At 32.5% G+C, this 20,710-nt stretch overlaps 2 protein-coding genes across 2 annotated transcripts; both read left to right on the forward strand.

Moving 5' to 3' along the window:
- Positions 1–924: 924 nt before the first annotated feature.
- On the forward strand, positions 925–3,776 carry LOC123221455 (polygalacturonase-like). The gene is made up of 5 exons (XM_044644304.1): positions 925–947; positions 1,543–2,041; positions 2,144–2,433; positions 2,535–2,763; positions 3,238–3,776. The coding sequence occupies exons 1-5, from the start codon at positions 925–927 to the stop codon at positions 3,457–3,459; spliced, it is 1,263 nt and encodes a 420-aa protein (XP_044500239.1). The 3' UTR covers positions 3,460–3,776.
- A 4,336-nt stretch (positions 3,777–8,112) lies between these two features.
- Positions 8,113–9,817, forward strand: LOC123221650 (polygalacturonase-like). Its single transcript, XM_044644522.1, has 4 exons — positions 8,113–8,612; positions 8,742–9,031; positions 9,131–9,359; positions 9,455–9,817. The coding sequence occupies exons 1-4, from the start codon at positions 8,151–8,153 to the stop codon at positions 9,674–9,676; spliced, it is 1,203 nt and encodes a 400-aa protein (XP_044500457.1). The 5' UTR covers positions 8,113–8,150; the 3' UTR covers positions 9,677–9,817.
- Positions 9,818–20,710: the final 10,893 nt, after the last annotated feature.

The raw sequence follows: 20,710 nt of genomic DNA on the forward strand, positions 1-20,710 counted from the left end.
CTAAAACTTATGGCAACACAACATTCAACATCATTTATTCAAATGTTGGTAAAAATTATAGCGACATTTATAAATATCCCAAGCCCGAGTCAAATCCATTAGTTTCAAATCCAATTTCAATTTATTCCTACCTATGATCATAAAATTATCTCCATCAAGCCATGTTCTAGACAGAAATGTCGTAGTTTGTTTTCCTGCAAATTAATTAAGATTCATGAATATGGACGAAACGAAAATCCAGGAAACCTAACAATCTCCACACCTTTTAGACCATTCTTTAGATGAATCATCGTTGGTAACGTAGAGTATCATCTTTCATTTACTCCCTTTTTTTCCTTTTTAGTATGATCTGAAGATTCTTTTGTGGCTACAATTGCTTAGATAAAGGTGGATTTGGTCTGAACTGGTTCATTTAGAATGAGTTGTTTTTCAATTGGAGCTTTAATTTGATAATTTGACTTTTGATTTATTCTTTTATCTATTTGATAATATTATTCATTCTATCAGTGACACTTTCACATTTCTAACAATATTGTCCATCCCACTAATGGCCCTTTGATGACACACAGGATTCTCCGTTGATGTGTGCTCAGATATGAGCTTTGAAAAGTTCATGGTTAGTAGTAGTTCCAGAATAAGGTGGATATGTTCTCCTTAGGCATTAACTACCTTGAATCGCGTAGGCATTGAGCTTCTTCCTAAAGCAAACATACGCCAAGAACTTAACATTATTACGGAAAACATAGTTCAACCATTTGTGTTTTTCAACTCAATAATACAACCTCTATTCCAGGGGCTGGAATAGTTTTCATGCATTTGTATAAATCCCACGTTTAGTAAGAATTAAGAGCAAAAGGTGTAATCTCACTCGTTAATTTGCATGTTATAAAATATGAAACAGTATGAAAGAAAAAACCTGTCCACATGCCTATGCAGATGGTTGAAAAGTATATACATTTGTTCAAAAAGTTGAACATAAAGGCAACGTTTTAATTTGCTTTTTCACATGTTTGTAGAGTGGATCCAGTTCAAACTTGCTCGGCTCAAACAAACCGATTTCAAACTAAACTTTTTATTCGAAAGTTTCACTCAAGATCATCTCATTTGTTTATCTGATGACATTGTTTATTTTGCCTATAACAATATTCATTCTTTTAACTGCAATATTCACCTCATAGATAAACTTTTGATGACATTGCACCAATTCGAACAAACTCGAGTTAAGTATTATAGATTTGATCTAAGCTTGACTCAATTCGGCTCAAATCAAATTCACCTCTACATGTTTGTATATGAAAAAAAATTCACATGCATGCTTGTGCAGAAAAAGGGCAGATAATTTAATCTTCCAAAAACATAAAATTTATTACTCGTGTTATGAAATTTTATATGACAAGCAACAGTAGACAGACTATTCGACAACATGCTATGCGCACAAATTTTTGAAACTGGACAACACGCATCTTAAATTTCTTGTCGTGGCAGCTTGCTTTTAAGCCTATAAATATCCCCATGCAATAAGCCATTTCTATACCTTCAAAGTCTCCTCAATTTCTGTGTTCTTTTCTTCGATTTCCTAATAATCATCAATAAAAAATTGCTGGCAAAACCAATGGGCTATCTCGTTTGTTTACTGATTTCAATCCTCTTTTCTACTTCATCTTTGGCAAGTCCTGTGACTTACAATGTGCTCAGCTTCGGAGCCAAAGCCAATGGCAAAAGTGACTCATCAAAAGCCTTTCTTGATGCATGGACTAAAGCCTGTGGTTCAAGTGAGGCCGTGACGATCTATGTGCCACAAGGAAGGTTCTTACTGGGAAAAATTGAGTTTAAAGGGGAATGTAAGAACAATGATATTACCCTACGTATTGATGGCACTCTTGTGGCTCCATCAGATTATAACATTTTTGAAAATGCTGGCAACTGGATTCTCTTTGAACATGTTAATGGCGTTTCCATTAATGGTGGCACTCTTGATGGCCAAGGTTCTGGCTTGTGGACTTGTAAGAAGACAGGGAAAAGTTGCCCTAGTGGCGCCACGGTAAGTTTAAAGATTTATGTTTAAGTATTAAAGTAACTTCCGTTTTGGGTAAATTTATTATCTTAACAATAACAAGCTTCCTTTCTTGTGTTTAATGAGCAGACGCTGGAGTTTACCAACTCCAACAATATTGTGATAAGTGAATTAACATCGGTGAATAGCCAAAAGTTCCATATTGTTATCAATGAATGCAACAATGTGAGAGCGCAAGGAGTTAAGGTTTCAGCCTCAGACAACAGTCCTAACACCGATGGAATTCATGTGCAATCATCAAGCAGTGTCACAATCCTCAACTCAAGGATAGGGACTGGTGATGATTGTGTTTCAATTGGCCCTGGTAGTACCAATTTATGGATTGAGAATGTTGCTTGTGGCCCTGGCCATGGGATCAGGTAAAAAAGTAAAAAAAAAAGACAATCAGGTGGGGTTATTAATTTCTAATTAATTGTAGTATTTGTAGTTCTGAGTTTGTGATGTTATGATATCGTTGCAGCATTGGTAGTCTTGGCAAGGAACAAGAAGAGGCTGGAGTGCAAAATGTGACTGTAAAAACAGTGACATTTACGAGTACCCAAAATGGAGTCAGAATAAAATCTTGGGGGAGACCTAGCACTGGTTTTGCTAGAAACATTCTTTTTCAACATGCCATCATGGACAATGTTCACAATCCTATCATTATCGATCAAAATTACTGCCCTGACAAGAAAAATTGCCCTGGACAGGTATCATTATAACAAGTGCAAAGTATGAAACTTTGATACTATGCCAAAAAGTATAGGTTTTTAGTGTGGGTTTATATATCTCAATTCTCAACAACTGGATGCATGGTTTCTCCCAAGGTTTCGTATCATTTGGTATAAAATCTACTTTCATATCTCTGACTAGTTGCAGTTGTCATCACATTGGCATTACAATGTTCTCTCAGGGCTAGTGCAAAGTTAGCTCACAGGGGCACTAAGTCTGTTGAGCATGGTGATATTTTATGATATCAAGTACAATATGTGAGACTTGGATCTCATATCAGAAATTATTAGCTCTTAATGTAGGGTTTATATAATTTTAGACTTTTTAATTTCAACCCGTACCTTTTAGAATGTGGTTCTTTCAAGATTTCTGTGATAGTTGTAAATAAAATTCATCTTTCGCAATACAATATTTTCTATTTCACTCTTCAATTCACTTGAATTATGCAACAGGCTTCAGGGGTTAAAATAAGTGACGTGACTTACCAAGATATTCATGGAACATCTTCAACCGAAGTTGCGGTGAAGTTTGATTGCAGTTCGGAGAATCCATGTTCTGGGATAACCTTGGACGATGTAAATCTCACTTATAAGAATGAACCAGCTGAAGCTTTATGCAACCATGCTGATGGATCTGCCACCGGTTTCGTTCAGCCCAATAGCTGTTTGGTGTAGTGAATAATGCATGCCATAAAGTTTCTTCGCATTTTCAGAATATGTTACAGAGCATTTAGGAATATGTGATAGAATTTATTGATTCGTGGTGTGTCTGTGTATTGAAAATAATTATAAGATAGTGTTGTTATACAATATCAATTACTATTCTTTAGTAGTTTTCCGAAAGGAAATCGTCCTAATGAATTTTATTTACAATCTAAATGTAACTTGTCAAAAAATTCTCCAACTCACCAATGAGGCTTGTCATATCTTCATCTCTCTTTTGGTTGAATAAAGGATGTGGATGAAGCACAAGTGTCCATCCTAGACATGCACAGTCATGCGCCCTTTTTAAATTTTCCTACATGAGACGTTATCCATTTTGCTGACTCTCCATTGGATGAACGGTTGTGCACTCTTCTTGCACAATTGTTCACCATTTGAAAAATTCAAATTAAATATTTATCTTTAAACTTAACTTATGCCACATTAATCAAAACTACAAATGCAAGTAGAAAGACAAATTCACCCTTAAGACATACTCGTGGGTCTTATAATATCTCCCCTCTTACTAGAATTTTGTCCTTAGGATTCCCTTGACACAAATCATGACAATAACTCATCATGTCCTATGCCACCTCTCAGGTAGTGTAACACGTCTTTTTGGACACATACTCCTAGATGAAATATGAAGTTAGAGAAACGTGCCCAACTTAAACTTATCTTTACCTACAACAAAACTTAACCTTGATAATAATTTTCTTAATATTAAATACATGCAAAAAAGTGTGGAAACAAACACATTGAATTTCATCATTTTCATAAATAAACAATCAACCATCTCACAATAACAAGTGTTTGAAAACAAATTCCCAAACATAAATGTGCATAAACATGGTCATAAACATGGTCATAAACTCCTTGAATATTAGCCCATAAAATCCAAAATAACAAAAATGCCCTACCTTATGCAAAGACTTTGAATTGGACCATTGGCTCTCCACATGCCCTGTTACTTTCCTAGCCTACCTACAAAATTACAATTAGGAATGCATAAGTGAAAAATACTAAAAAAATAGGTGACTTTCTGACACCTTGCACATAAAAGGTTACTATTGGATATTATTTTGCACCCATCTGCCTTATAACCATAAATGATGTCATCCCAAATAACAAGTGTCTAAGTTGATCTCAACATCTTGAATGCCTTGTGAAAGTATATGACATCCCAGATGTCTATTATCTAAATGTACCTCACACATTGTCGATTGGACTCTAGGCTAACTAGTTTAAATACCCCAGTCATATGAGAAATCTGGTCATAGTCCCTTCCTTACCACTTACACAGCTAGGGGACCGCTAGCTGAATTACCATCTTGGGATAGCCCTTACCATGAGCGTATATTTAATGCATCTTATTGACTATGTGAGTAACTAACTTGTGTAACTCTTTCTCACCATTCACACCTAAATATAAATGAACTATTAATGTGTCTTAACGTTGAGTGCGTGATGCTTCTTATGGATATTTGACTCACTTAGCCCTAATTCTTGCACATATAATGTGACTTTTACACACAACTAGTGGGTATTTCGATGCAAATCATTGTTCTCAACTTTCTTGATTTTGATCTGGATCTGTTTTGATCAAGGTTTGTGTCATTTTTCACATAGTCGAGCATGTTTAATTAGCTAGCTATTTGTTTTTGCCTTTAAAAAGGCCTCTCAAGCCTTATCCCCACTTTACATATAACATAAGGGTAAAATTTTCATTTAACATTATCCCTACTTTACATGTAACATAAGGGTAAAATTTTCATTTAACATTATACAAACGAGATTGCCTCCACTTTGGTCCTTACATAAATGTTCTCCCTAAAGTGTCATAGGCATTCATTAACCAAACAATTTCTTTGACATACTAACATTCGTTATGTCTTGATCCATAAGTCCTGGTCATATATGTTAGTGTATGCCCTAAGAATCATTCGTGTTGTCGATTTTGCAAGTATTTTAATCTTGTATGTACATTTACGATGACTTATCAATAAAAGAAGTAGTTTTTTTGTTTATATGTATAAATTGTTTCTTTTATTTGTAATGATTTAAAATATATATGTGAACTATCTGGTTGACTCACTTAATATACAAAATGAGTGGTCGAATTGTTCCTTATGAATGTAACATAACTTGGGTAATTATATCATATTGTAGACATATTAAATATCTTCTTTGAATATGATGAGATAACATTAATGCAGGTGACAATAATAATCATGTCATTATGATATTAGTATAAATTAATAGTTAGATAACCGTTTTTCGAATATAACTAATAATGATAAATCACATGACCATTAAATTATAGTCAATGACTTATCGTAAAATCGTACTAGTGTATAAAGTAATCTTTTGATTTAAAACCTCATGACTAGATTTAATACGAATATGTGTGATTCATATGGTGTATATATATAGGTCAATCACTAAATAGTATTTTTGGTGTTGTGCTTGTACCAAACTCGAATCAAATCCATTAGTTTCAAGTCCAATTTCAATTTATTCCTACCTATGATTATAAAATTATCTGCATCAAGCCATGCTCTAGACAGAAATGCTGTTGTTTGTTTTCATGGAAATTAGTTAAGATTCATGAATATGGACGAAACAAAATCCATGAAACTTGCCAAACTCCACACCTTTTAGACCTTATTCTTTAGATAAATTCTTATTGGTGGCGTACAATGTCATCCTTCATTTACTGTTTTCTTTAGTATGATCCATACATTTTTGTGTGGTTACAATTGCTTGGGAGGAGGTGGATCGGGCTTGAGCTAACTTAGCCGGAATGAATATATTTTTAATTAGAGTTTAAATTTAATAACTTAGTTTGTAATCGGTTTGTTTATCTATCTGATAATATTGATTATTGATTTTAAGAGAAATTAAACTCAAGTTTGCATATAATATTGAAAGGACTAAATTTTTAGATTTTCTTAGTCAAGAGGAAATAGAAAATAGTACTTTCCATATAAAATAAAATAAATTTTATCTTCCTATTAAAAAAAATAAAATTAAAAAGATCATATATTTAGAAAAAGGAAGTTTTTGATAGAACCATAGTAGTACACGTTCAAACTTTCCATATGTAGATATACAAAACTGGATAAGATTTGCTAAACATATTATTTATTTCTCATTCTCTCGTTTCGGCTTTAATAGCAATGTATATTTGTTTTTATTTAAGCCTGTTTGGAATAAGTATCAAGGATGGGAATGGAGCCCCTTTCAAAAAGTATTATTTTGTACTTTATTTTTTGTCCTATAATAAAAAATTCAACTAAAATTGTCATCTTCCATTAAAAAAAAATCCTTTGTCATCCTAACTCTTTAAAAAATTAAATAACCCCAACCTTCCATTCCATTTTTTTGAAAGAATCAGTGAGAATTGTATTTATGATTGATCAATATGTTAGGAAATGAATTAAGCAAGAACAAAATAAAACTTATATAATGCACACGAAATAAGATATATTTGTATGGTTTGACTAATAATGTTTATATCCACGACCACACTAACTTTTAAGTTACAAAATGCGAAATAACACAATTACTTATAACTGTAATGCTACAATGACTCTCAATTAACTTTACAAAGATGACTTTTATATATAATCAGATGTCACACTTTTGTGATTAGTAGTTACACAATAAAATGGAAATGTACTCTTTAGGCATTATTTACCTTGAATCGTGTATGCATTGAGCTTGTGCCTAAAGCAACAATACACCTATAACTTAACATTAGCCGGAAAACAATAAAGTTCAAGCAATTTGTTCAGCTTTCTGAATTGATTATATTACAGATATTTTAATATCATGCAACCGTGCACGTGCACTCGTCCTTTGTGGTATTGTGTTTTTCAACTCAATAATACAGCCTCTATTACAGGGGCTCGAATAGTTTTCATGCATTTGTATAAATCCCACGTTTAGTAAGAAGTAAGAACAATACGTGTTAAAATTAAAGATTATTCAAAAACTGTAATCTCACTCCTTAATTTGCATGTTACAAATATGAAACAGTATAAATTAAAGCAAAAAAAACATGTCCACATGCCTACCAGATGTTTGAAAAGAATACATATATTTGTCCAAAAAGCTAAACATATGGGCAACTTTTTCATTTGTTTTTCCACATGTTTGTATGGTGGATGCAATTCCTTAAATGAGTTAATTTCATGCTAGAACTTTAAATCAAATTTTGACTGAATATCATCTCATTTATCTATTTAATGATATCGTTTATCTTATCAACAATAATGTTCACTCTTTAATGACACTATTTGTCTTGAAGATAGTTCTTTGGTAATATTAACCCAACTTGAACAAGCTCGAGTTAAGTATTACGAATTTGATTCAAATTTGAATTGAATTAAACTTGACTTGGCCAAAATTGAATTAACACGCTAGTGCATAAAAAGGGCAAATAATTTAATCTTCCAAATGAAATTTTATATGACAAGCAACCATAGACAGACTATTCAAGAACATGCTATGCACACAAATGTTGAAAATGGACAACACGCAATCTTCTTAAATTTCTTACTTTTAAGCCTATAAATATCCCCATGCAATAAGCCATTTCTACGCCATCACTAAACCTACAAAGTCTCCTCAATTTCTGTATTCTTTTCTTTCAATTCCTCATGAAAAACGATAAGAAATTAATAGAAAATTCAATGAATTATCTCGTTTGTTTACTTATTTCAATCCTCTTTTTTACTTCATCCTTGGCAAGTCCTGTGACTTACAATGTAATTAGCTTCGGAGCCAAAGCCGATGGCGAAACTGACTCATCAAAAGCCTTTCTTGATGCATGGGCTGAAGCCTGTGACTCGACTGAGGCCGTGACAATGTACGTGCCACAAGGGAGGTTCTTAGTGGGAAAAGTTGAGTTTAAAGGCGAATGCCAGAACAATGATATCACCCTGCGTATTGATGGCACTCTTGTGGCTCCATCAGATTATAACATTTTTGGAAATGCTGACAACTGGATTCTCTTTGAACATGTTAACGGCGTTTCTATTAATGGTGGCACTCTTGATGGCCAAGGTTCTGGCTTGTGGACTTGTAAGAAGACAGGGAAAAGTTGCCCTAGTGGCGCCACGGTAAGCTTAAAGATTGATGATTAAGTATTAAAGAATCTTGCTTAGTGCAACAGAAAAAAGTATTAAAGTAGCTTCCATTTTGGGTAAACTTATTATCTTAACAAGCTTCTATTCGTGTTTAATGTGCAGACGCTGGAGTTTACCAACTCAAACAATATTCTGATAAGTGGATTAACATCGGTGAATAGCCAGATGTTCCATATTGTTATCAATGAATGCAACAATGTGAAAGCGCAAGGAGTTAAGGTTTCAGCCTCAGGCAACAGTCCTAACACCGACGGAATTCATGTGCAATCATCGAGCGGTGTCACAATCCTCAACTCAAGAATTGGGACTGGTGATGATTGTGTTTCAATTGGCCCTGGTACTACCAATTTATGGATTGAGAATGTTGCTTGTGGCCCTGGCCATGGGATCAGGTAAAATGTGATAAACAAGACAATCTGATAGGGTTATTAATTTCTAATTAATTGTAGTATTTGTTGTTCTGAGTTTGTGATGTTATGATATTGTTGCAGCATTGGTAGTCTTGGCAAGGAACAAGAAGAGGCTGGAGTGCAAAATGTGACTGTAAAAACTGTGACATTTACGGGTACCCAAAATGGAGTCAGGATAAAATCTTGGGGGAGACCTAGCACTGGTTTTGCTAGAAACATTCTTTTTCAACATGTCATCATGAACAATGTTGACAATCCTGTCATTATCGATCAAAATTACTGTCCTGATGAGAAAAATTGCCCTGGACAGGTAACATCATAACAAGTTTATACGTGGATAACTCATTTCAATATAACAAGTTCATTTTCGATGTCACTTTTCGGTTTACTTGAATTATGTGACAGGCTTCGGGGGTTAAAATAAGTGACGTGACTTACCAAGATATTCATGGAACATCTGCAACCGAAGTTGCGGTGAAGTTTGATTGCAGTTCGGAGAATCCATGCTCTGGGATAACCTTGGACGATGTAAATCTCACTTATAAGAATGAACCAGCAGAAGCTTTATGTAGCCATGCTGTTGGATCTGCTTCCGGTTTTGTTCAGCCCAATAGTTGTTTGGTGTAGTGAAAAATGCGTGAAGTTTGTTTGCATTTTCAGAATATGTTAAAGAGAATTTGGGAAAATGTTTTAGAATTTATTGATTAGTGTTATGTCTTTGTATTGCAAATTGTTATAAGATTGTGTTGCTATACAATATCAATTTTATTATACTCAGATAGTTTTCCCCGATGAATATTTATTTAAGGCATATACATGACAATACGTTAAAACAAAATTAAAACAGTATGAAGTTTTATTTCTCAGAACAATGAATCAAAAAATCTTTAAGTGTAAGGAAAAATTTCACCTTTTAGCTAACTTTTGAGGTGAGAGAGTTCCGCTATAGCATCTAAATCCTTTACAGTACACTTTCATTGAAGTTTCAACCTGATGATCCAAAGCTCCGTAGATTGCTTCTAACTCCCCATTTGGCCTAGTTCAGGAGGCTATTGGCCAATCTGGTTGAAGATGTTTAATAACTTTTACGTGTCATCATTGTTGGTCTGGCTTAAGAGTCTCAAATGAAGGAGAGGCTTTGTAGCCTTATATATTTCTCGATAGGTCTGCCTAGTTGAAGACATTCAATAATATTGATGTATCATTATGTGTGATTAAACGCACAAAATGAGACATTATCGTTTGTGTTTGTTGTCAGTGAATGTAATATGTTATATTTTTTATCCACTTGAAATGCGTAGATTTAAATCTAGAACTTTAACTCTATTATCATATTAAGTTGTTAATCTTCATGGTTGGAAAGTAACGGCTATATATGGTATTAGAATCGCATAATTACTAGACCTAGCAACAATGAAAAATTAATAATCCAACGTTGTAAATTACTACTGTTACTTTGGTACAGAACAGTACAATCAACAATGAAAAATTGATATCATATTTATCTTTGAATATTTCCTCTCTATTTTCCTTTGAGGACGAGGCGCATGGTGGTGGTGGATAGTTCTTATGACTCATCAATGTGAACTAGATCCGATAAAAGACTGTCGAGAGCTTTTTCGCATTGAAAGTGTTCCACCCCATCAACTGTTCGACTCACAGATATTCAAAATTATCAAGTAAATGTAACTATAATTAAGAGAAATGGATATCTCTGTGACGCAATTTCAATGCCATTATCTAATATTAAAATGAACTTTTCCCTCGTGAACAAGTCAAGGCTACAAAAACTTCTTAATTTACAGGTAGTCAAAATGTGGGGACAAAGAGGAAAAAAAATGTGCGGTGGATTTAGACATTGCAAGATATTAAAGACATAAAACATGACCATTAGATGCGATATCAGAATGACACAACATCTTAATTCCGCAATTACGCATGTAGACTCCATAAATTTTCTATATTTAGTCAAAGCTTTGCGAAGTTCGGTCATCAAGGAGTTACTGCAAATAACAGTAGATAAACTTTTGAGTTCTTATTCTTTCATTGCTTAATCTATCAATACATTTTCTCTAAATTCAATGTTACCCATTTTAACTAACTCAAAATTCAACAAGAATAGTGAATACCCAACTATGCTTCTGATGACTTTAAAATTAGGCTCCGTAAACATGCACAAAACCTTATAAACTTATAATTTAAACATTTATCTTTAACCTTATAAACTTTGTGCATTGTTATTCACCGTCTTAAAAATTTAATTTAAACATTTATCTTTAACCTTATAAACTTATGCCACATTAATCAAAGTTATAATTACAAGTAAAAAAACATTTTTACCCTTAAGACGTATTTGTGACTGTTACAATCCCTCCTCCCTTATTGGATTTTTGTGCTTGAGATTCCCCTGACACTGCTTGGGATAACGACTTCTCATGTTTTGCTCCACCTCCAAGGTAGCCTGCTCGACTTCATGATTCCTTTAGAAGACCTTGACCAATGAAATATGCTTGTTATTTAGTTCCTTGACTCTTATGTCTAGAATTTGCACTAGTCTCTCCTTACAACTCACGTCATCTTACAGCTCATGCGATGAATCTCTAATTTACTTGCGCAATAGCAAAACATGGAACACATTGTGGATACAGTCCATGCTTGCTAGTTATGCAAGTTTGTAGGCCACCTTAACAACCTGATTGAAATATAATATATGAATAGGCAAATGCCACAAGCTTAAGCAAAAAATAACTACTAAATTATAATTATGCAAGGTGAGTCATTTTTGTCAAAAATTTCCAACTTGTCCTTCAGGTAATTAAAACAATTCTTTGACAAAGCCTTTGTGAGCACACCAATGATTTGGTCTATTGTAGAAAGATGGAGAACTTGTAGTTGCTTTTGAAAGACCTTGTCATGTACAAAATGGATATTGACTTCTAGATTTTTCATCCTTGTATGAAATACAAGATTGACACTTAAATAAGTTGCTCTAAGATTGTCACATCACATCTTTATACACCTAACTTTATAACCAAGTTCATGTAACAAATTTTGTTCTCATGTGATTCTAGAACTAGCAGCTATCAATGCCCTATATTTTGCCTTTGTGATTAACAATGGAACTGTTCTTTGCTTTTTACTCAACCATGAGACTAGATTAGCACCAAGGTAAACTACATAATTAGTCATTGATTTTCTATCATTTATATATGTTGTCCACCCAATCAAAATCCAAATAAGCATTGATATAATCAAAATTGGACTTACATATGAATAAACCATGAAAAATAGTACCTTTGAGAAAACGAATTATCCTTTCTAACAACTTCCTAATGTTTTTCATTTGGTGAATGCAAGAATTGGCTACTTTGTTGACAGGAAAAGATATTTACAGTTTAGTTAATGATAATTAAGTATTGCAATCCTCCAACAATATTGTTGTATAGGGTGGTATTAGGAAATAGAATGTCATTTTTGCTGGTTAAGAACTCATTTGTACTCACAGGAGTGCTAAATGTATTAGCTTCATGAAGTTTTCTTTGTATAACAAGTCTTGAATATACTTGGATTGAATTGACAATAAGTCATCGTTACGCCATTGAGCCTCTATACATAGAAAATACTCAAGTGTCCCCCAGTCTTTTAGATGAAACTCTCAACCTAAAGAAAGTTTTAAATTTTGCAAAGCTTTATTATTGTTTCTTATAAGAACACCATTTTTCTTATAAAAGAAAAGTGATGAATCCATGCAAGATTGAATAAAACCATTGTGAACAAGAGCATTAGCAATACACTTATGCCATTGTCATGGTGTCTATTTTAAACCATAGAGAGATTTCTTCAAGTGGCAAACAAAATTAGGATTATCCTTATCAACATAACTTGGTGGTTGAGTCTTGAAGACATCTGCCTCCAAATTTCCATATGAAAAGGCATTACTAACATCCAATTATTGGACATCACCAACCAAGGAAAACAAGAAGATTGAGAATTATTCTGATTGTAGTTGGTTTCACTATCGATGCAAAAATATCATAAAATTCTATTCCAAGTTGTTGATGGAACCCCTTAGCCATTAAACGAGCTTTATACCTGTCAATAGTCCTATCCATTTTTTGCTTAATTCTACACATCCACTTGCATCTAATTACACTCTGTTGATTATTGTAAAGCACTAGCTACCAAGTACATTGCATATTAACTCACTTATCTTCTTTTGCATTGTTTTACGTTACTCAAGAAATTTGTGTGCTTGGGTAAAAGTCATTGGTGTTAAGGTAAAAGAAAATTCAACAAGAATATTGAATACCCAACTGTGCTTCTGATCTTCACCACTATTTCCAACCAAATTAACAAAAACAAAAATTAAAGCAAAACAAAGAAAGCATATATGAAAATTTTGTGTGTGTACTGTAGATGAATACAAGTTGAGATATAAATATCTTAGTGAGAAGTTATATGATTCTCCAATTATCAACATCATGAGAAAAAAAATTAACAATCAGCATTATAACATGATATTAATTTGGAGATCAAATACCATACAAGTGAAAGATAAAACACTATCTGACAACGAAAGTCAACAATGAAAAAAAGAATTATAGTAAACAATAAATGAAAAAACCTAAAAATTAATAAAAAGGATCAAATTTGAAATTTGACTCCATAAACATGCATAAAACGTTTCTATGAAAAATAAAACGCCAAAACAATGAAGGACAATAAATTCAAATTAGATAGAGAAAATTCAAAATTCGCATGAATGCCTTCTCTTTTCCCACCTTTTGATATCTTAACAATCCACTAAATAACGTTCACGATTTTCAAATGACTTTCCAAATGAAATGATTCTTATGAATTTATTTACAATCTATATGTAATTCATTAAATAATTCTCCAGCTCACCGAAAAAGGCTATTTTTCTTTTGGTTGAAAAGGGATAAGGATGAAGCACTAGGATTATGGAATAAAATCCTCATTAGTGTGATAATTTGCCTTATTTATAAAATATTTCATAACGTGCACGGTCGCGCACCCTTTTTAAATTTCCTTGGTGGCACGTTATTCATTACTAATGTGACATTGGATGAATGGGTGTACACCCTTCGTGCATAGTTGTTCGTTGTCTTAAAAATTTAATTTAAACATTTACCATTAACCCTATAACCTTATGCCACATTAATCAAAACTACAGATACAAGCAAAATGAAATTTTTGCCCTTAAGACGTACCTATAAATATTACAGTCCCTGCTTCATTATTAGAGTTTTGTGCTCGAGATTCCATTGACACAACTTGGGATAATAAATCCTCATGTCTTGCTCCACTTCCAAGGTAGCCTATTCGACTTTATGATTCTTCTAGAGGACCTTGACCAATGAAATTTGCATGTTTTTCAGTTCCTTGACTCTTATATCTGGAATTTGCACTAGTCTCTTCTTATAACTCACGTCATCTTACAGCTCAATCTCCTCGATCCTCAGCACATGTGATGAATCTCTAATATATTTGCACAACAACGAAACATAGAACATATTGTGGATACAATCCATGCTTGCAAGTTTCACAAGTTTATAGGTCACTTGACTATCTTGATTGAAGCAAAATATCTGAATAGGCAAATGCCACAAGCTGAAGCAAAAAATAACTACTAAAATGTAATTATAGACATCATGACACAGGCCTAATATTTCTAGACCTTTTATGACTTGATTCGATAACATTTTGTAAAAGCTAGCAATAACTATGGTAAATTATAAAGTTACAATTACCTGATTGTTTTCACTTAAGCAAATAATTGTTAAACTAAATAATGCCAAAAGTCATTAGTGTTGCTACATGATGCTTTAGCTTGTTGATTATTGTATGTGAGCTTCACATTCTCTAAGTTTATCCTATAGCATTATACTTCAAACTACAATTGAACATTACAGTCAATTCGGGCGCAAAGGTTCTGTGAATATCTTAATATGTCACCTCACAGATTTTATAACTCTTGAAGCCTGTTAGACGATAACAGAAAGTATAAGTTTATAATATGTGTAAATTCTAGGCAACAATCTAACTGTTCGTGGAAGCAACTAAAAATAGGGTTGGATACAAGTTGAACCAACTTAACTTGACTTGTAATACTATTTATCATATTGGTGATACTAATAATCCTAACGACAATCTTTTGACAACATCTTTGACCAACTTAAATAAGCTTGAGTTTGAATTAGATATTATAGATTCAAACAAAACTTGAACAAGTCTATGTTTAGACTTGAATAAACTCCAATTCAACCTTAGTAAAAAACTAAGGTCAATAAAAAATTAGGCTCAAATGTTATCTTTCTGTTATCATTGATCTTTTATAAATACATAGTTAAGTATGTTACGAAAACATTAATCTTATCATACATTTGAAATTCAAATAATTTTGAATTAATCGTAACTTATCCGATATTATCTTAATTTTATCTATCTTATTATCAACAGTAATACATCTTATCTTTTCCTTAATTCTCTTCCAATTAATGTTATCAACATTTATAACTTTAATCTTATCTTGATTCTACCTTATTATTCCCCTTCAAGTTGAGCTATTTTTGTCAAAAATTCTCAACTTGTCCTTTAAGTAATTAAAACAATTCTTTGACAAAGCTTTTCTGAGCATACCAATGACTTGGTCTGTTGTAGAAAGATGAATAACTTGCAGTTGCTTTTGAGAGACCTTACCATGTACAAAATGAACATCGACTTCTAGATGTTTCACCCTTATGTGAAATACAAGATTGACTTTTAAATAAGTTGTTCCAAGATTGTCACACCACATTTTTGGACATCTAACTTTAAAACCAAGTTCATGCAATAGATTTGGTACCCATGTGATTTCGGAACAAGCAGCTACCAATGTCTTATATTTTGCCTTTGTGAATAACCATGAAACTACTCTTTGCTTTTAACTTGACCGTGAGACCATATTAGCACCAAGATAAACCACATAAATCATTCATTTTTTATCATCTATATATGTTGCCTACCTAATCACAATCCAAATAAGCATTGATATGATCAAAATTAGACTTACTAATGAATGAATTATGAAACACAATACCTCTTAGATAGCGAAGTATCTTTTTAACAAATTTTAGTGTTTTTCATATGGTGAATGTGTGAATTGGCTAGTTTTCTTGACTCTAAATAATATTTCTGGTTGAGTTAATGATAATTAAACATTGCAATCCTCCAATAATATTGCTGTATAAGGTAGCATTAGGAAAGAGAATGTCATTTTTCTTGGTTGAGGACTCACTTATGCTTATAAGATTGCTAACTGCATTAGCTTCATGAATGTTTTCCTTTTAGAACAAGTCTTGAATGCACTTGGATTGAGTTAACAATATGCCATCTTTACGCCATTGAGTCTCTATGCTTAAAAAATACTCAAGTCTCCCTAAGTCTTGAAAATGAAACTCTTAGCCTAAAGAAAGTGTTAAATTTTGCAAAGCTTTATTATTGTTGCTTGTAAGTAAAGATGGATTTGTGTCAAACCAAGCTCAAATAGGTTGAAGCTCGTTTTTGGCTTTTTTTTTTTTTTGGGGGCTCAACTTAGGTTTACCAAGCCTGGAGAATAACTTGTTTGTGTTCAACTCACTTCATAAATCAAGAGTTTGTGTTTTGCTTGCATAAGGCTTGAGTTTGTGTAGAAGTGTTGAACTTGGCTCAAATTTGTTTAACTTATTCACTTGAATTCGGTTCCCTTGTGACTTATGCCACTAAAGAAATTTTTGTGCTTCGGTAAAAGTTGTTAGTGTTAAGGTAAAACAAAACTTGGTAAAAAAACTGTTTTGTCTTTAATCTTCCTGTTTGAGCTCAGATAATCATATGATAGATTTTGGTTGGTTTTGAAGAATTTAAATACGCAGTAATTGTAGTTGAATCAAAATGTAGAAGAGCCAATCTAAAAGATAGGAATATTTTTGGTTGGTGCACCCAAGATAGCATTAAGAAGAAAGAAATTATTATTCAGTGAAATTGTAGAAGAGCCAATCTAAAAGATAGGAATATTTTTACCACCGCCTATTGTGATCTCATCAGTGCCTTGATAATCAGCATAAAGATGCAGATTTTTCAAATTTTTTGCAAGATGATTATTCGCTCCAGAATCAAGAATCCAAAATTGAGAGTTAGTAGAATTGACAGTTGAGGCTAGATTGGATGCATGCTTAAAAGGACTTGGACATGAAGTTGTTGAAAATTTTGGACTTGAGCATGTACGAGCAACATGCTTGAATCCTATAAATTATGACATTTAATTGAATTTTCATTCATAATAAAAGAATAATTGACCAAAAAATTGTGTACCTTATGATCATGACTCCCATAATCATTATTTGAAAAATTACTAGACGAGGCAAAATTATGATTATCACAAGTATAATTATATCCTTTACCTCTTTTGCTCTTTTGAGAATTTGGACAACCATTTCTACATGAATAGAAGGATGAATAACAATTTCCATATTATGCAGTTGTTGGAACATCACCATCATTTTTCAATTACAAATCTTTGCTTAAAAGAAGCCATATAAGTCATCATAGGAAATTGGTTTCCACAGCACATACAAAGGGGTGATAGGTCGTACCCAAGCCTTCAAGAATTGCCTTGATGAAATTAGCATTATTGATAGGACTATTTAGTGCATCCAATTATTAAGATGTCACACATGTGTTCATGAGCCAAAGACATAAATCGTTTCTAATTTGGTCTAGGTAGAAAACGCGATTTCTATTCTAACAATTTGGGTAAGCTTTTTGAAATTGGTGAAATCAACCAGCTCAAAACCATTTGATCTTCCTTGAACCAATGTAAATATGAAAAATTAAAATCTCCATTTGATAGATTTAAAACCATCAATATGGTGGATTAGATCATAGCCTTGTAGTAAAGGTAAAAGTTGTGTTTTCCATAAGAGATAATTAGATGAATTAAGTTTGATTAAAAATTGTTGAGAAACATCTGGAGATGGAAAGGAAAAATTATTTGAAGAGACAAAAGATATAAACATAGCTTTTGTGGTTGCAATTTTGGTTGCTATAAATAGATAGAAGACAAAAACCAAATAAGATATAAGGAATGTTGTTAGGTTAGGGCTTTGATACCATAAAGAATTAAGCTCAAACGTTATCTAATACATGGATAAGTTTGTTACAACAACATTTTTCTTATCATATATTTGAAATTCAAATAACATTTATTTAATCTTATCTAATCTTATCCTATATTATCCTAATTTTGTCCATCTTATCTATCAATAGTAATACATCTTATCTTTCCTTAATTCTCACCTAATTAATATTACAACATTCATAATATTAATCTTATCTTGATTCTATCCCAATTGGTTGGCAATTATTTTTCAATTGTTATTTTGTATTTTGTTAAGTAATTAGAGGTTGATTGTGCATGTATATACAATTGTAATTGGAGGTTGTAGAGGGGTAGGCCAGCTTGAGGCCTCACCTAGGCCTAAACCTTCTTTTAAACCTTACTTGCAAATGACATGGCATGCCCTTGTATAATAGTATAGGAAAAAACAAAATTTTAATTGAGAAAAATGGTAAGAAGCAATGACTCCCAGCCATTCTAACCTAATAGCTACCAAACCAATAGACTTCTAACATTTTTCATTACCTTACACTATCTCAACGTTCATTAAAAACTGATGTCATTAAAAATTGATGTCAAAACTAGGCCTATGAAATATATGACTAGGCAAATGCCATAGGCTGAAGCGAAAAATACCTATTAAACTATAATTATATAAGAACCATGACATAGGCCCATATATTTCTAGACCTTCTATGACTTGATTCTATAACATTTTGAAAATGCTAGCAATAGTTATAATAAATTATAATGATACAATTACATGATTTTTTTCTTTTTGTACTTAAGCAAGCAAATGCTAAGCTAAACAATGTCATAAGCTGATTTGTTATCATTGCTACATGATGCTTAGTTGGTTGATTATTATATGTGACATTCACATTCTCCAAGCTTATCCTAGAACATTATATTGCAAACTAAAATTAAACTTTATGGTCAAGTTAGCTTTCGTTTGGTTTGAATTCTTTTTTAGTGATATTGTTTATCTTATTGGCAATACGATTTATCATATTGGTGATACTAATAATCTCACTGACAATCCTCCAATAACTTTAACCAACTCAAATAAGCTCGAGTTTGAATCAAACATTATAGATTCAAGATAAAGTCGAGCAAGTCTATATATAGACTCAGATAAACTCCAATTCAACCATAATAAAAAAACTATGATTGGCAACTGTTTTTCAACTTTAGTTTTGTATTTTGTTAATTGGGGAATTTGCCTTTGACAATTATTATCCATGTATATACAATTGTAATTAGAAGTAATAGAGGGGCTAAGCTAGCTTGAGGCCTATTCTAGGCCTCCCAATTTCAACCCAGCCTATATGAGACATGACATAACCCAATACTGTAGTATAGAAAAAAATTTTAAAAATTGAGTAAAATGACAAGGGGCAATAACTCCCATCCATTCTGACCCAATGAGTACCACACCAATAATCGCATTGAATTTTTCATTACCTTACACAATCTCAATTTTCTTCAACTCTCTCAATCTCAAACTTTGTCAATCAATTTTTAATTTTGTCCAACTACTTTGTTGTAATTTGTTTTTACAATTTTGTCAATTATCTTTTTTTTTCATTCAATGCAAATGGATCCAAGCTCACATTAGTTCAATCCTTTTAAATACTTTTTTAATGACAAAACTCAATATATTTTATACGAAGAATCTCAAACATGGCATGTTAAGTTACAACACTACCGATGGGTAAGGCTAGATTTGAATCAAGTTGGCTTGAGCTTGAAAGCCAACTTGACTCAATTCAAATTTGTTTACTTCAAATATAAATCGAGTTCAAATTAAGAGGTTTGACTTATTTTAAAACCGAGTTGAATCTGAGCTACAAAGAGTTTGAGTTAGTTTGGCTCATGAGCTAGATGGATGACTCAATTCGATTCAAACTTGACTTGTGTCTCAATTTGAATTATGTTAAATAATTGTTAAACGATCATTTATATTTAATTTTGACGTATTTAAATTTTACTTTTAGGTCTACTGTGACTATCCATGCATGTATTTATCTAGATACTGAGTGTGCATTGTGTTTACGTCATTACGTTGACAAAGTGAGATTTGACCTAAATTATTTATGAATCATTTAATGGCATATATAGATACTAAAAAGCTGAACATGACTTGTAGTGTTATAAATTATTGAAAAAAGAAAGATGAAAAATATTTGATTCAGAAATGGAACACGAAAGTGGGGAGAAGTATTTTTTATTTCTTTTCATATCTATACAATGGAAAGGGGTGGGTTTATATAGCCAAATTTCATCACTCTTTAGCTAATAAAATCATTCCACCTCCCAAGGCTCATTGTCCAAGTTATAATAAATGTAGTTGCCCACTCTTTCTCTTCATTTAATACATTCCTATGGGATCTTTCCAAATTCATTGCATGTGGTGGAAAATCCACAAGATATATAACACTCCTCTTTAGATTTTCACCACTTACAAATAATTATATTAACTTTACTAAGAAAAAACATAGTAGGAT

The sequence above is a fragment of the Mangifera indica genome, chromosome 7 (genome assembly GCF_011075055.1).
Source record: "Mangifera indica cultivar Alphonso chromosome 7, CATAS_Mindica_2.1, whole genome shotgun sequence".
Classification (NCBI taxonomy): Eukaryota; Viridiplantae; Streptophyta; class Magnoliopsida; order Sapindales; family Anacardiaceae; genus Mangifera; species Mangifera indica.